Raw genomic sequence first — 18,561 nt, 5'->3', positions numbered from 1 at the left:
CTGAGATTTTTTAAATAGGGTTGATGTTTCATATTTTAATAACGACTGTTTTTTTTACTGTTTTCTTTAATAGGAATAAATATAATCTTCAACCACCTGTTTATTATGCAAGGAAATGTACCAAGGAAAGCACCTTAAATACAAATTCTGAGATCATATTATTTTTCCTACTGGTTTCAGTTCTCTGTTTAACACATCCATAGTGAGCACTTTTTTGCATTTAAATCTCATGCTTCAGTGCTCTGGGAGTGTTTATAGCACTGCGACTTTAACACTTCATGACTGAGAGCTGCTGCTACAGCAACTTCACCCGCAGCTACCATGACTTTGATCCCCGTCTTCATCTGGACACTGATCCTCTGGACTCAAGGTCAGACACTGCTTTAGATTTTATCTCTACAATCATCTCTTTATACAAATAAACTTTTTAATGTATTATAATGTTTCAGTTTCATGGTGATTAAAAATTTATTTTTAACAGAGTGCAGAGGTCAAGTCACAGTAACTCAGACTCCTGCAGTGAAATCTGCTCTTCCAGGAGAAACAGTCACCATCAACTGTAGAACCAGTCAGGCAGTGTCTTATCACAGTTCATATGGCCACTACTTACACTGGTATCAGCAGAAACCTGGAGAAGCTCCTAAACTCCTGATTAAACTTGTAAATCAGCTACAGTCAGGTTTTCCAGCTCGTTTCAGTGGCAGTGGATCTGGATCTGATTTCACTCTGACCATCAGTGGGGTCCAGACTGAAGATGCAGCAGATTACTACTGTCAGAGTGAACATTACATCAGTAGTAAATATGTGAAGTAAACCTCCCTCAGTCAGATTGTAGAGAGACTGCAGGTGCTGAGTTGGAGGATGTGATACGACACAATGACACTCTGTGGAGGAGAGGATCCACACCACACTAACTCACAACTCACATTAGAAATCTTCCAATAGTTATGCTTATATTAATATAATGCAATATATTTATATATTATATAATATAATGTTTTCATGCAATATAGTCATTTAATACATGTATAAATTCACCATTCAATTACATTTTATTTGTATAGCGCCTTTAACAATTGTCATTGACGCAAAAGCTTTACACAAGACTTAAAAAAGTTTGTTTGAAGTTTTAGTAAGCTATACAGAATTTTCATTAGTTAGCTTCAGCAAAGAAGGGTTCTAGAGTTATATATTCATTTAATATATGTATGAATTCACAATCGGTCCCTTCTGCCCATCATCTGACCACACACACACACACACACACACACAGCTGAGTTACAGTAATGTTGTATCTCAAGCATGAACCATGACTAAGAGTTGTTCTCCTTCGAGTCCAAATTTAAAATGCTGTACTATTATAAAATTAGGTAAATTTCCTCTAAGCCATTATTGCTTTGAAAAACCAAATGTTTGATAAATTCTGGTACATTTCACACAAAAATTGCTGGCCTTTACCATATACACTGTCAGTTGCATAAGTATTTACACCACCTTGTACTATTTTACATGTTGTTATGTACTTGAAAGAGAAATACACTTAACTTGAACTAAATGTCACACAAAACAGCCAAAAAATAGACTTTTTTGCTGAAATCAATAGATTACAAAATTATTTGCAAATGAAAAAAAAACCCTAACCCTAACCCTAATTTCTTATTCTTTTGCATGTTTGTCACACATGTTTCTGCTCATCAAAAACCGTTAACTATTAGTCAACGATGACATAATTGAACACAAAATGCAGTTTTTAAATGAAGGTTTACGTTATTAAGGGAGAAAAAAAAAACTCCAAATCTACATGGCCCTGTGTGAAAAAGTGATTGCCCCCCTTGTTAAAAAATAACTGTGGTTTATCACACCTGAGTTCAATTTCTGTAGTCACCCCCAGGCCTGATTACTGCCACACTTGTTTCAATCAAGAAATCACTTAAATAGGAGCTACCTGTCAGTTGCATTTGACACCGTGAACCACAAGATTCTATTATCTATTCTTACAAGCCTTGAAATTTGTGGAACAGCGTGGCAATGGTTTGCTTCTTACCTAAAAGATAGGTCATATGAGGTAACATGGAGGGGATCTACATCTGCCCCACGTAGACTCTCTACTGGTGTCCCGCAGGGCTCAGTACTTGGTCCTCTTCTGTTCTCCCTCTATACCCGGTCTCTTGGTAAGGTCATATCATCGCATGGATTCTCATACCACTGTTATGCAGACGACACCCAACTTGTTCTCTCCTTTCCTCCCTCTGACACTCAGGTTTCCACCCGGATCTCAGCATGTCTGGCAGACATCTCATTTTGGATGGCTGCTCATCAGCTGAAGCTCAATCTCAGTAAAACCGAACTGTTGTTTATCCCTTGTGACTCATCTCCAGGTCAAGACCTTGTGATATCCATGGACAACAACCAAATCACTCCCTCAACCACTGCCCGCAATCTTGGGGTAACCGTGGACAATCATCTGTCATTTTCCCCACACATCGCTAACCTTACTCGCTCTTGTCGATTTCTTCTTAACAATTTCAGAAGAATTCGCCCATTTCTTTCTTCACAGGCTACTCAGGTGCTTGTTCAGTCCCTTGTTATTTCAAGACTGGACTACTGCAACTCACTCCTGGCAGGCCTGTCTTTGTCCACGATTCGTCCTCTGCAACTGATCCAGAATGCAGCAGCACGACTCGTTTTTAACCTTCCCAAGTTCTCCCACACCACCCCACTCCTCCGCTCCCTGCACTGGCTTCCTGTAGCTGCCCGCATCAAATTCAAAACACTGATGCTTGCCTACAAAGCTAAAAATGGCCCAGCACCCACTTACCTCTCTGCGCTAATTACACCACGCACTGCACCACGTTCCCTCCGATCCTCCAGCACTGCTCGCCTCATCCCACCATCTCTCAGGCATCGAGGGCGGCATTCATCCAGGCTCTTTTCTGTTCTGGCACCTAGGTGGTGGAATGAACTTCCTCTAGATGTCCGTACAGCTGAGACTTTGACTATATTTAAACGGCGACTCAAGATGCATCTGTTTCTCCAGTACTTGGACTAAGCCCCCCCGAAAAAAAAAAAAAAAAAAACTCTTCTCAGATGTGTTGGACTAATGGTACTTAGTTATTAACCTAGTTAACCCAGTGTAAGTATGTATCCAATGTTGTAAACATTAAAGCACTTTTTGTAAGTCGCTCTGGATAAGAGCGTCTGCCAAATGCCTAAATGTAAATGTAAATGTACCTGACACAGAGAAGTAGACCAAAAGCACCTCAAAAGCTAGACATCATGCCAAGATCCAAAGAAATTCAGGAACAAATAAGAACAAAAGTAATTGAGATCTATCAGTCTGGTAAAGGTTATAAAGCCATTTCTAAAGCTTTGGGACTCCAGTGAACCACAGTGAGAGCCATTATCCACAAATGGCAAAAACATGGAACAGTGGTGAACCTTCCCAGGAGTGGCCGGCCGACCAAAATTACCCCAAGAGCGCAGAGACAACTCATCCAAGAGGCCACAAAAGTCCCCAGGACAACATCTAAAGAACTGCAGGTCTCACTTGCCTCAATTAAGGTCAGTGTTCACGACTCCACCATAAGAAAGAGACTGGGCAAAAACGGCCTGCATGGCAGATTTCCAAGCCACAAACCACTTTTAAGCAAAAAGAACATTAAGGCTCATCTCAATTTTGCTAAAAAACATCTCAATGATTGCCAAGACTTTTGGGAAAATACCTTGTGGACCGACGAGACAAAAGTTGAACTTTTTGGAAGGTGCATGTCCCAATACATCTGGCATAAAAGTAACACAGCATTCCAGAAAAAGAACATCATACCAACAGTAAAATATGGTGGTGGTAGTGTGATGGTCTGGGGTTGTTTTGCTGCTTCAGGAACTGGAAGGCTTGCTGTGATAGATGGAACCATGAATTCTACTGTCTACCAAAAAATCCTGAAGGAGAATGTCCGGCCATCTGTTCGTCAACTCAAGCTGAAGCGATCTTGGGTGCTGCAGCAGGACAATGACCCAAAACACACCAGCAAATCCACCTCTGAATGGCTGAAGAAAAACAAAATGAAGACTTTGGAGTGGCCTAGTCAAAGTCCTGACCTGAATCCTATTGAGATGTTGTGGCATGACCTTAAAAAGGCGGTTCATGCTAGAAAACCCTCAAATAAAGCTGAATTACAACAATTCTGCAAAGATGAGTGGGCCAAAATTCCTCCAGAGCGCTGTAAAAGACTCGTTGCAAGTTATCGCAAACGCTGGATTGCAGTTATTGCTGCTAAGGGTGGCCCAACCAGTTATTAGGTTCAGGAGGCAATTACTTTTTCACACAGGGCCATGTAGGTTAGGATTTTTTTTCTCCCTAAGTAATAAAAACCATCATTTAAAAACTGCATTTTGTGTTTACTTGTGTTATCTTTGACTAATAGTTAAATTTGTTTGATGATCAGAAACATTTTGTGTGACAAACATGCAAAAGAATAAGAAATCAGGAAGGGGGCAAATAGTTTTTCACACCACTGTAGTCTTTAACCACCTGTTTATTATGCAAGGAAATGTACCAAGGAAATCACCTTAAATACAAATTCTAAGATCTTATTATTTTTTCCTACTGGTTTCAGTTCTCTGTTTAAGACGTCCATAGTGAGCACTTTTTCGCATTTAAATCTCATGCTTCAGTGCTCTGGGAGTGTTTATAGTGCTGTGACTTTAACACTTCATAACTGAGAGCTGCTGCTACAGCAACTTCACCCACAGCTACCATGACTTTGATCCCCGTCTTCATCTGGACACTGATCCTCTGGAATCAAGGTCAGACACTGCTTCAGATTTTATCTCTACAATCATCTCTTTATACAAATACATGTATTGTTTAATCACTTATTGTTTCTAGTGCAGTAATTCTGTTTCATGATTAATTTATTATTAATTTTCAACAGAATGCAGAGGTCAAGTCACAGTAACTCAGACTCCTGCAGTGAAATCTGCTCTTCCAGGAGAAACAGTCACCATCAACTGTAGAACCAGTCCGGCCGTGTATTATTCCAGCTCATATGGCCACTACTTACACTGGTATCAGCAGAAACCTGGAGAAGCTCCTAAACTCCTGATTAAACTTGCCAATCAGCTACAGTCAGGTTTTCCAGCTCGTTTCAGTGGCAGTGGATCTGGATCAGATTTCACTCTGACCATCAGTGGAGTCCAGACTGAAGATGCAGCAGATTACTACTGTCAGAGTTACCATAGCATCAGTAGTAAAGCTCTGTTCACACAGTGTTATATAGTCGTACAAAAACCTCCCTCAGTCAGATTTTAGAGAGAGACTGCACTGCTGCAGCTGGGAGCGACTGCAGGTGCTGAGTTGAAGGATGTGATACGACACAATGACACTCCGTTAAGGAGAGGAAACACACCACACTAACCCTCAACTTAACATTAGATACAGTGGGGGAAATAAGTATTTGATCCCCTACAGATGTCCTAAGTTTGCCCACTTACAAAGGAATGAAGGGTCTATAAATCTCGGTTTATGGTAAAGGATTGAGACAGAATATCAACAAAAAATCCAGAAAAAGCACATGATACAAATGTTATGAATTAAGTTGCATTTCAATGAGGAAAATAAGTATTTGATCCCCAAGCAAAACACGACTTAGTACTTGGTGGAGAAACCCTTGCTGGAAAGCACAGTGGGAAGACGTTTCTTGTAGTTGTTTACCAGATTTGCACACATCTTGGGATGCATTTCGATCCACTATTCTTTACAGATTTTCTTTAAAAGTTTAAGGTTTCTTGCCTGTTGCTTGGCAACTCGAAGTTACAGCTCTCTCCGTGAATTTTTTATTGGATTAAGGTCTGAAGACTGGTTAGACCACTCCATGACCTTAATGTCATTATTCTTGAGCCACTCCTTAGTTGCCTTGGCAGTATGTTTGGGGTCATTTTCATGCTGGAAGACCCATCCACAACCCATCTTCAGGAGGTTCTTATCCAAAACTTTACAACACATGGCCTCATCCATTGGCTTCTCAGTGCAGCAAAGTCAATCTGTACCTTTAGCAGAGAAACATTCCCAAAGCATAATGTTTCCACCTCCGTGCTTAACTGTAGGCATGGTGTTCTTGATGTCATAGCCAGCATTTTTCTTCCTCTTAAAACAGCAAGTCGAGTTGATGACAAAGAGCTCCATTTTGCTCTCATCCCAATCTTTCTCTGTATATTGGCAAATCTCAGACGGGTCTGTACATGTGTCTTCTCGAGGAGGGGAAGAATGCTGAGCTGAAGGATTTCAATTCATGCAGGCGTATTGTGTTACGAATGGTTTGTTTGGTGACTGTGCTCCCAACTGCCTTGAGATCATTCACAAGCTCCTACCATGTATCCCTGGGCTGGTCCCTCATTTTTCTCATGATTATTCTTACTCCATGAGGTGAAATCTTGCATATAGGGCCATTAATGGTTACTTTGTATTTCTTTCATTTGTAAATAATTGCTCCAGCAGTTGTCTCCTTCTCACCAGGCTTCTAGCTGATGGTCTTGTAGCCCATTCCAGCCTTGTGTAGATCCAAAATCTTGTTCCTGACTTGCTTTGACAGCTCTTTGGTTTTGCCGATGGCAGTGAGGATTAAATGAAAGAGATTTTGTGGACAGGTGGCTTTTATACACACACCACATTGTTGTTAGGCACCTTCTTAAATTAACATGTGTACCACAAGAGCACATAACCAGTCTGTGAGAGGCAGAATTATTGTTGGTTGCTTGGGGATCAAATACTTATTTCCCTCATTGAAATGCAACTTATTTCATAACATTTGTATAATGTGCTTTTACTAGATTGTTGGTTGATATTCTGTCTCAATCCTTTACCATAAACCTATGATAAAAATTATAGACCCTTTAATTCTTTGTAAGTGGGCAAACCTAGAAAATCTGTAGGGGATCAAATACTTATTTCCCCCACTGTATCTCCCAATAATTATGCTTATATAAATATAATGCAATATATTTATATACTATATAATAAAATGTTTTCATGCTATATAGTCATTTAATACATGTATGAACTCCCTATTCAATTAAATTATATTTGTATAACGCCTTTAACAATTGTCATTGACGCAAAAGTTTTACACAATCATAAGACTTAAGGAAGTTTATTTAAAATGTGAATGTGTATGAATCGAAATGATCAGATTGTCCCTGATGAGCAAGCCGAGGGCGACGCCGACAGTGGCAAGGAAAAACTCCCTGAGATGGCTGTGGGAAGAAACCTTGAGAGGAACCAGACTTGAGGAAACAGACAGATCGAAGTAGGCGTGGTTGATCATAAGAAACTAGCAGTTTACTCAGATACTGTGGCGCGAGACCATTAAATGCTTTATGCATCAAAAGTAGTATTTTAAAATCGTTGTGAAATTTTACAGAGAATTTCAAAAATTCTTTCCCATCCATTCCCTCTCTTCCCGCCCCCACTCCGTTTCTCACTCTTTAGATGACTACATATTTGTGAGTGCACAATATTTTTAGTGCACATTTGAAATTTTTTTATTCTCTTTTTGACCGAGGTCGAAGGGTACACTAAAATACATTTGTATTTGTGTTAGCTTTATCTATTTATTTATTTATTTATTTATTTATTTATTTTTGCTTTTTCTTTTTTGGCCTAAATTTGAAATTATACCTTGCTAGCACTTTCATGAAACATTACAATATTTTGTCTATATATTTTTTCCCACATGGAGGCTTTTGGATTGTAACCTGCCAAGTTGGGGTATAAAATTGAGATCCAAAAATGTCACAGTGTCTAAACTATTTAGTGGAAGTCTTTAAGGCAGGAGTAACTTGGTAGGTAAGATGCACTACTCATCAGAAGGTCGAGTGTTTAAACTGCAGTACCATGAGGCTGCCACTTTTGGGCCCTCAAGCTACATCCTCAACACTTTACTTCTCAGATGTATATAGAGATAAATCTAAGTCACTCTGGATAAGGGATCCTGCCAGATGCCCTAAATCTAAATGTAGTAATCAGTCTTGTATTAATTATCCAATTAATATAATTGCACTGTTTTACCACCAGAGGTCACAAACTCCTCAGTGTATGAAGGTAAAATCTGAGGTACAGTTTGGTCACCTGATCACTTTTCAAATTAAAAAAAATTTAAATTCAAATTTTATTTGTCACATACACAGTTATACACAGTGAAATGCTAACACAACTGCCAGTGTAAGTAAAAGCTTATACATAAAAATAAATAAATATGAATAAAAGAAATACGTTAAGAATAAAAATTAACTAGTAAAATATAATGTAAAAAAAATATACTGTAATAAAAAATACGTAAGAAAATAAGATTAACTAGTGAAATAAGAACAAAATATCAATATAACAGATATAAAAATATAGAAAAGAAAATAGAAATTTGTCAAAACAGAAATTTAGAAGTTTGAAACGGCACTGGTGTGCAAATATGCATAAAAAGTGACTTCATAAAGTGTCTTATTTAAAGTGATTTGTGCAGTGGTACATAGATGAAAATATGAATATGATAAAATGTCTTATTAAAGTGATTTGTGCAGTGGTCCCTAGATAAAAATATAAATATGTAGTGCAAAGTGTGCATGAATGTGTCCAAAGTGGCCATGGATGCCCAGTCAGTGTTGGATGTTGCAAAAAGACGGTATTAGTCCTGTGTTCTGTTGTGATTGAGAAACCTTATCTATTGAGAAAATCGCTTCCCAGACCGCAACAGAGAGAACAGTCCATTGTTGGGATGGCTGAGGTCCTTCACTATCTCCCTGGCCTTGGTCCAGCACCGCTTGCTGTAGATTGAGTGCAGGTCAGGGAGCTCGGTGCCGGATGATGCGCTCAGCTGATCGCACCACCCTCTGTAGAGCTCGTCTGTCCTGCATGGTGCTGTTTCCAAACCAGGTTGTGATGTTTCCCGTCAGGATGCTCTCTACGGTGCGGGAGTAGAAATTCCTAAACACCTTAGAAAGCAGTCTGAAGTCTCTCAAGCGTTTGAGGTGGTAGAGACGCTGCCGGGCCTTTTTTACCATGGTGTTGATGTGACAGAACCATGATAGGTCCTGCGTGATGTGAACACAGAGGTATCGAAAACTGTCCACTCTCTCCACTGGGCTCCTGTTGATGACGGGGGTCTGGTAGTTCCTCTCCTGCTTTGTACAATAGTCTACTATCAGCTCCTTTGTCTTGCTGACGTTCAGGAGGAGGTTGTTTCTCTGGCACCATTTCTCCAGATTTCCAATCTCCTCTAGGTAGGCCGACTCATAGTTGTTGGTGATCAGGCCCACCACGACAGTGTCGACTTGCGTCAACTTGATGACGGCGGTGGCCTTGCAGTCATAGGCGTACAAAGAGTACAGCAGGGGGCTTAGAACACACCCCTGGGGGGCTCCAGTGCTGAGAGTGATGGAGGCTGAGACATGTCCGCCCATCTTTCCTGCCTGTGGTCTGGTCAGGAAGTTGGAGATCCACTGACACATAGATGAGTTGAGTCCCAGGTGCTCCAGCTTGGTGGTGAGTGTGGAGGGAATTATGGTAGTAAATGCAGAGCTGTAGTCGATAAAGAGCATTTTTACATACTTCCCCCTCCGAGTGTCCAGGTGAGTGAGTGATGTGTGAAGAAGATGTGAGATTGCATCGTCTGTGGAACAGTTTGGGTGGTATGCGAACTGTAGTGGGTTGAGTGTGTCTGGTAATGAAGAAATAATTAAGTGCTTTGAACGCCTGGTCAGAGACTTCATCACTACTGAGATGAGGGCTACAGGAGATTGAGAGAAGCAGGATGAGGTTTCTTGGGACAGGAACAATGATAGACTCTTTGAAGCATGTGGGGATCACCAACTGAAATAAAGAGAGGTTGAATATCTCTGTGAACACAGGTGCTAGCTGGTCTCCGCAGGCTCTGAGAATATGACCTGAGATGCTATCTGGTCCTGCTGCTTTCCTGGTGTTCACTCTCTTAAAGGCGATGCCTTGTATGGTTCCATGTCCCCCAACGCAATTCCCGTGTTGTCGGCAGCGGTGCGAGATCTCAGAGCGTCGCGGATGGTTTTATCCACCCACGGCTTCTGGTTGGGAAAAGTTCTTATAGTCTTTTTCTCCACGGTATCATCCGCTAGTTTCCCGATGAATCCCACAACTGCTTCCGTAAACACGCTGACAGCATCAGAGCTGTTTCGGAACATGTCCCAGTCTGCGTCATCAAGTGCGTCCTGTAACACGGCCACCAATTGGTCCGTCCAGTGCGTGGCCTCCCTTTGAACTAGAACTTCCTCAGCCTTTGTTTCAGCCTTTGTTTGTATTTGCAGCTCGCATAAGGCAGTGTCCGTGTCCGCTTGTGGTGGAATATAAATGGCGCTGATTATGACCGATGTAAACTCCCGAGGTAAATAAAAAGGACGACACATGATGGACAGTAGTTCCAGATTGGATGTGCAGGAGTGTGTAAGAGGAACAATGCTTGCGCAGTTGCACCAGCTGCTGTTCACTATTAAGCACACACCGCCTTCCCTTGACTTCCCGAGTCCTGTGCCCTGTCCATGCGGTGAACCGAGAAGGACTCGGCTGACTGGATGGCGTGGTCCAGCACCGCTGGGTTCAGCCATGTCTCGGTGAAGCAGAGCAGATTGCAGTCTCGAATGTCTCTCTGGAACTTGATCCTGGCCCTGAGGTCATTAGGACGTTAGGTGCCAGTCACTGAAAGTTTGGTGAGCAGGATGCTAGGCAGAGGAGTGCACTGTGCACGGGCTCTCAGCCTGTTCCTGACGCCAGCTCGTTCCCCACGGGGCTGCTGCTTCGCGGTTAGCCTGCACCACTCTGGGAATCATCTATACTTGTGAAATGACTGACTATGCCAGATCGCAAATAACAATATGCATCGTATGTGTTAGACCACCAGATTATAATTAAAAATAGTCTTCCATCAGTTTAGCTTTTGTCATCTATATTTGCCAGGAAAGAGGCAGCATTAAAGCCCTATCTCCACTTAAAATAACTGCTTAGGTGCTGTTGTGCATCTCATATATATATTTTTTTCCATTTTAATAATATTGCAAGCCAACAGGTAAAAAAATAAGATTTTTTAAATAGGGTTGATGTTTCTTATTTTAATAATGACTGTTTTTTTGTTTTTTTTTTACTGTTTTCTTTAATAGGAATAAATATAATCTTCAACCACCTGTTTATTATGCAAGGAAATGTACCAAGGAAAGCACCTTAAATACAAATTCTGAGATCATATTATTTTTCCTACTGGTTTCAGTTCTCTGTTTAACACATCCATAGTGAGCACTTTTTTGCATTTAAATCTCATGCTTAAGTGCTCTGGGAGTGTTTATAGCACTGTGACTTTAACACTTCATGACTGAGAGCTGCTGCTACAGCAACTTCACCCACAGCTACCATGACTTTGATCCCCGTCTTCATCTGTACACTGATCCTCTGGACTCAAGGTCAGACACTGCTTCAGATTTTATCTCTACAATCATCTCTTTATACAAATAAACTTTTTAATGTATTATAATGTTTCAGTTTATGGTGAATTAAAATTTATTTTTAACAGAATGCAGAGGTCAAGTCACAGTAACTCAGACTCCTGCAGTGAAATCTGCTCTTCCAGGAGAAACAGTCACCATCAACTGTAGAACCAGTCAAGCCGTGTATTCCAGCTCATATGGCCACTACTTACACTGGTATCAGCAGAAACCTGGAGAAGCTCCTAAACTCCTGATTAAACTTGCAAATCAGCTACAGTCAGGTTTTCCAGCTCGTTTCAGTGGCAGTGGATCTGGATCTGATTTCACTCTGACCATCAGTGGAGTCCAGACTGAAGACGCAGCAGATTACTACTGTCAGAGTGAACATTACATCAGTAGTAAATATGTGTTCACACAGTGTTATAGAGTCGTACAAAAACCTCCCTCAGTCAGATTGTAGAGAGACTGCACTGCTGCAGCTGGGAGCGACTGCAGGTGCTGAGTTGAAGGATGTGATACGACACTATGACACTCTGTAGAGGAGAGGAACCACACCACACTAACTCACAACTCACATTAGAAATCTTTCTTAATAATCATGATTATATGAATACTGAGTTTTTAGTAAGCTGTACAGAATTTTCATTAATTAGCTTCAGCAAAGAAGGGTTCTAGAGTCATATATTCATTTAATATATGTATGAATTCACAATCGGTCCCTTCTGCCCATCATCTGACCTCACACACACACACACACAGCTGAGTTACAGTAATGTTGTAACTCAAGCATGAACCCTGACTAAGAGTTGTTCTCCTTTGAGTCCAAATTTAAAATGCTGTACTATTATTAAATTAGGTTAATTTTCCCTTAGCCATTATTGCTTTGAAAAACCAAATGTTTGATAAATTCTGGTACATTTTACACAAAAATTGCTGGCCTTTACCATATACACTGTCAGTTGCATAAGTATTTACACCACCTTGTACTATTTTACATGTTGTAATGTACTTGAACGTGAAATACACTTAACTTGAACTAAATGTCACACAAAAAAAAAAAGAAATAGACTTTTGCTGAAACCAATAGATTACAAAATTATTTGCAAATGAACAAAAAAGTAAATGTGGTGATTTACAAATATTCATCTAATTTCTTAGCAACTCTGAATTAGATCTGATGGCTCAAGAGTGTGTTAGAGAACGCAGTTAAAGAAACACTATTATAAAGACCTCCATGCTTCACTGTGGGAAGTGTGTAGGTCTGATGTAGTGATTTTGCCAAAATTCACTCAGTGTTTCATCGGACCATAATAAATTGTTCCGCATGTATGGAAAGAGGTTGGTGGAGAAGAAAAATAATTCAACAAAAGATAAATAATTCAAAGTCCTACTTGATGGCAGCTGGCCAATGAGGATGCATTCCTGTAATGCCCGCCCCCATGAAAGATTAGTGACAGATATTGAAACTGAAAAAAAACAAAATGATAAGAAATGAACAGCAAACAAATAAACAAATGAAACTTATAGAATGAAAGTGAAAAATGAAAACAAAATGAAAGAAAAGCAGAGATCATTGAACATAATTGTATAATGAGTTTACTTAATATTTGAAATAATTTTTATTCATTTTAAAATGAATTTTTAAAATCTTTTTTTGGCATAAATATCATTCCATACTAATGGTTTTGGAACAAAAGAAAATTATGATAATTAATAATAATAAGGAGAAGAAGACGAAAAAGAAGAAATTGTTTTATTCATCACATCAAGTGTATTTTTTAAGGGAAACAGTTTCTATATCTAATGCTCCTTTTTTTGGTGATTTGTATATGATATGTGTAATCAATAATATCAAGCAAAACTCTTGATTCAAAAGCTTTTATTAATAATCGAAAGCAGAACATTCCAGTGACACACACTTAACACATAGTTTGGTATTATTAAGAAGGGTTGTAACACAAATGTAAATCTAAAAGTGTGAGCAGAAATAACCAGATGTGACACAGTGAAGCAGTAGAAGGTGAGCTGAGTGTGTGTGAGCTCACAGCTCTGAGCACTGCTCTATGTTCACTGTGCTCACCACAGTAGGTTGGTTCTCCTTGAAGGCCTCACAAGTCACCAGCTTGTTCCTGCACTGCTCTGAGCGAAGGCTCAGCGTGCTGCTCCAGCTGTAGAGGCCGTCTGTGTGCAGAACATCAGCACTGTGACTCTCCCCCGAGGTCCAGCTGTTCCCATTAACCTTCCAGGTCAGCCTCCAGTCCGAGGGGAAGCCCTTGTTGGCCACACACACAAGTGTGACCTTCTCCTGCTGCAGGTCCACACTGGAGGGGGGCAGCACCGTCACACTGGGCCGGGTGAGACCTACGCACACAGAGAGAGACAGGGCATTAATGGACAGCTGTCAGTTATTCTGGTTATATTACAGTTCACTGTGTGTTTCACTTCCCTTTATATCCTACAGAGCAGAACTGAGTTCAGTGGAGCGTCACAAACAGTTCATATTCAGGTTAAATAATTTATCTTAAGAGTTAAAATGATTTATATTAGTGTGATTACTGGACATTAAAATTGACCTGTACTAAACATTTACTAATCAGAAACATCCACAACATTTTATCTATAACAACTGTTCTTACTGTGATCTATGGAAGTTCAATTATAGTTTCATAGTATTTAACCTTGATAATATAATTAAGTAGGATTTAATATAAAGCATGTCCATAATTTTCATAAAATTGATTTAGGCTTCCACATTTAACTGTTTTTAAACTCAAAGTATTTGGGATATCAAATATAGTAATGAATGACATTAATATTCACTGTATATGATACATGTTTTATGATACATTTATAAATAAATAAAATACTAACATTATAACCACATACTGTACGTTTAAGTAATTGTGTAAACTAAGAGAAATCAAATGACAAAGAATTCTTGTCCAAAAAAAAAAAAGCACAGTTTCAGTTAGTAGTCAATTTCAAGTCAGTAATTTAAACACACTGTATTTCAGTCATTAATTTAAACACACTGTATTTCAGTCATTAGTAAACAGGTTACTTACGGCCCACAGACAGTTTGGTTCCTCCACCAAAAGTGTACCACAGTGATACAAACAGGTTTAGTGGCCGTACAAAAACCCTGCTGCTCTAAACTCACTGCTCTCTCCATCCATTTAAACCTCTTATTTGTCTGTTTACCCTGTTATAGCAATTAGTGTGTAAGACATTAAACTAAATAAAAAAATATTGCTGTGTATTTACTCACTGCCAACACTGATGCTGCTTCTTCCACCATAAATCCACTACAGTGAGAAACTTATTAACATTCAGTACAAACACGTCCAGTAAAAGTTTAAGCTTTTCTCTTTAATTTCTTTATTTATGTATCTTAGACCTAAAAGTATTTTACAAAAAATCTCCATCTGACGAAAACACAATAACTCTGTAGTAGTGTGAGAATTACGGTAAGATTGGGGGAATGTGGTAAAGGTGTTTCCATACTTAGAGGACACTTTGCATTGGCAGCACATGGTTCAGTGCTCTGGGAGTGTTTATAGCGCTGTGACTTTAACACTTCATGACTGAGAGCTGCTGCTACAGCAACTTCACCCACAGCTACCATGACTTTGATCTCCGTCTTCATCTGGACACTGATCCTCTGGACTCAAGGTCAGACACTGCTTCAGATTTTATCTCTACAAACATCTCTTCATGCAAATACATTTATTGTTTATCTATTTATTGTTTCTAGTGCAGTAATTGTTTCATAATTGATTATTATTAATATAATATAATATTTTAACAGAGTGCAGAGGTCAAGTCACAGTAACTCAGACTCCTGCAGTGAAATCTGCTCTTCCAGGAGAAACAGTCACCATCAACTGTAGAACCAGTCCGGCCGTGTATTATTCCAGCTCATATGGCCACTACTTACACTGGTATCAGCAGAAACCTGGAGAAACTCCCAAACTCCTGATTAAACTTGCAAATCAGCTACAATCAGGTTTTCCAGCTCGTTTCAGTGGCAGTGGATCTGGATCTGATTTTACTCTGACCATCAGTGGAGTCCAGACTGAAGATGCAGCAGATTACTACTGTCAGAGTTACCATTATATCAGTAGTAAATATGTGTTCACACAGTGTTATAGAGTCGTACAAAAACCTCCCTCAGTCAGATTGTAGAGAGACTGCACTGCTGCAGCTGGGAGCGACTGCAGGTGCTGAGTTGGAGGATGTGATACGACACAATGACACTCTGTAGAGAAGAGGATCCACACCACACTAACTCACAACTCACATTAGATATCTCCCAATAATTATGCTCATATTAATATCATTTAATATATTTATACATTATATAATATAATGTTTTCATGCAATATAGTCATTTAATACATGTATAAATTCACCATTCAATTAAATTTTATTTGTATAGCGCCTTCAACAATCGTCATTGACACAAAAGCTTTACATAATCATAAGACTTAAGGAAGTTTGTTTGAAATGTGAATGTATCAAAATGATTGTCCCTGATGAGCAAGCCGAGGGCGATGGCAACAGTGGCAAGGAAAAACTTCATGAGATGGCAGTAGGAAGAAACCTTGAGAGGAACCAGACTCAACAGGGAACCCCTCCTCATTTGGGTAATAACGGATAGCAGGAATTGATCAGCAGTCATACTGTGTGTTAGGAGGCTGGAAGTTCAGTATAACAGGTGGACTGTAGGAAATTCCACTCCTGGAACTATCAGGCGACTGTACCAAACCAGGTCACCGAGGACAGCTGTCAGCATCAGCCGAGGTCAGAACTGTTCCCAGTCACCACACGCATCCCAAATAGACCACATAAGGAATCTATGCGAGGAGATCTCCAACCAGGAGCGGGACACAAGAGGGCAGAAGGGGTCTGGATCACTGGCAGCTCAGTAGCGACATGTATAGCTCAACAGAGAGAGGGAAAGAGAGAAAGAGAGAAAGAGGGAGGGACAGAGGAGAATCATAACTATACTTTTACTCACAAGGACGGAATGGAGTAATTGCACAAATAGACTGAGGCAGCTTCTACAGAGCAGGATCTCTCTGTGACTTTAGATATCTTTTCTGCACAACAAAACTATCCAGCCCTGGTCTCATTTTAACATTGTCTATGACTTTTCAAGTAGGCCTCGCTATTTCATAGCAACATTAAAAAAAGTCCTATACAGGTGCACACTACTTTAAATAGTTAATGTCAAAAATATAAAATGCCCTGAAGCACACATCAACCACCCCAAGTACTGTGCATTGCTCCAGAGCCTGTCCCACCAGAATAACGAATGCCTGAGAGCAGCGCTGGTCATCATCTCCCAACGTCAGGATGTAGTGGTACGGCCTTGACATTTCAGCCTGCTGGAGGTATTCCACCATGTTGGTGCCAAACTTAGAAAGAAAAAAAATGAAAGAAAGTAAAAATTTTGTTGAATAGCAAAGATTAAACTGAATAAGACTATTAATTTAGTGTGTAATAGGATTGATACTAAATAAAAAAACAAAAACAAAGCTAGGGTATAGGTAACCTAAAACAAAAACATGGAAACAGCTACTACCAAAAATAAAACAAGAAAAATAAGCATGGCTTTTAGGATAAAGCTCCTTAATATATATATATATATATATATATATATATATATATATATATATATATATATATATATATATTAAGTCAGACTAGTTAATGTGGTTGCTAATGCTAGCAACCTAACTAAATGCCTGCGTCATGCTAGCACTACAGTTAATAGTTTAGCGTTCATTCATCACTTCACCATCCTCGTACACCCTGCAAACATTCTACAGAGAAAGCTAAAAAGCTCAGACATCTTATCCATTTCCCTCATACACAGGTGGGGTTCTTTGGCTAACTATAGCAGCTACTGTCAGCTAAATTATCTTACCTCAGACCAGCCTGAAAGTTTAAGTTTAACCTTAACACGGTAACAGTAATAAATCTCACATGTAGTGATAATTTTTCAGTCATATGTGACTTAGGTGAGTGAACATGTGTATACAGACCTTGTATTTAACGTCATTTTCCCTTAAATAAACCGTCATCAGCGGTGTGGGAGCTCAAGAGAGACACGAAGCTCTGACTGACAGCCGCTAAATACACCGGTAAACTTTGGGGGAGGAGCCACCAAACTTCAACCCAGCAGCTGGGATATCAAAAACTACCCAACTCTCAGTAAATAACCCAGAAAAATGACCCAACAGAGGAAACCCAGCGCTTGGGTAGAAAAAACAGGAGGAGAGAGGAAAGAGAAAGAGGGGGAGAAAGAGAAGAAGAGGAGAGATGGCAGTTAAGTATGGTCACAGCCACACAATGTATAATGTGAATGTATATTAACTGTAGAGTGCAAGCAGAGACTCCGGCAGGACTAACTATGACAGCATAACTAAAAGAGAGAGACAGAAGGAAACACAGACATGAGGGCTTCCTGACATGTAAAGCAAACAATCACCTCACCGTCAGCAAACCTGAGTGATCAATAAGAGTGGGGAGGACAGCATCCAAACATACCAGTTCACCATAATACTCTACGTCCATGAGTCCCCCAGATCTGCTCCTTTACCTATGGCAAATCTATTTATAAAAATGCTTGGCTAAATAAATATGTTTTTAGCCTGGACTTAAACACTGAGACTGTGTCTGAGTCCCGAACACTATTTGGAAGTCTATTCCATAACTTTGGGGCTTTGTAAGAAAAAGCTCTGCCTCCTGCTGTAGTTTTCATAATACGTAGTACTAACAAGCAGCCTGCATCCTTTGATTGAAGTAGGCGTGGTGGAACATAAGAAAATAGCAGTTCACTCAGATACTGCGGCGCAAGACTATTTAATGCTTTATATGTCAAAAGTAGTATTTGAAAATCTATGTGAAATTGAAAGTGATGTGAAATGTGAAAGTGAAAAGTATGTGAAATTTCACAGGGAGCCAATTCAGTGAGGATGAGATAGGGGTAATGGGCTCATGAGGACTCTTGCTGCTGCGTTCTGGACTAACTGTAACTTGTTTATGCACCTAGTTAAACAA

At 39.8% G+C, this 18,561-nt stretch overlaps 1 pseudogene and 2 gene segments (V, D, J or C); 2 read left to right on the top strand and 1 right to left on the bottom strand.

Moving 5' to 3' along the window:
* The first annotated feature begins 315 nt into the window (after nt 1-315).
* Nucleotides 316-5,480, top strand: LOC128510768 (probable non-functional immunoglobulin kappa variable 6D-41). The segment is given in 2 exon segments: nt 316-370; nt 4,935-5,480. Coding segments are annotated over 2 exon segments (426 nt in total).
* A 5,897-nt stretch (nt 5,481-11,377) lies between these two features.
* On the top strand, nt 11,378-12,643 carry LOC128510750 (probable non-functional immunoglobulin kappa variable 6D-41; annotated as a pseudogene).
* Nucleotides 12,644-13,355: 712 nt separating this feature from the next.
* On the bottom strand, nt 13,356-14,791 carry LOC128539916 (Ig kappa-b4 chain C region-like). The segment is given in 3 exon segments: nt 13,356-13,854; nt 14,559-14,643; nt 14,762-14,791. Coding segments are annotated over 3 exon segments (435 nt in total).
* Between the last annotated feature and the right edge of the window lie 3,770 nt (nt 14,792-18,561).

The sequence above is a fragment of the Clarias gariepinus genome, chromosome 2 (assembly GCF_024256425.1).
Source record: "Clarias gariepinus isolate MV-2021 ecotype Netherlands chromosome 2, CGAR_prim_01v2, whole genome shotgun sequence".
NCBI classification, from domain to species: domain Eukaryota; kingdom Metazoa; phylum Chordata; class Actinopteri; order Siluriformes; family Clariidae; genus Clarias; species Clarias gariepinus.
This window is presented reverse-complemented; position numbering and strand designations above follow the sequence as displayed.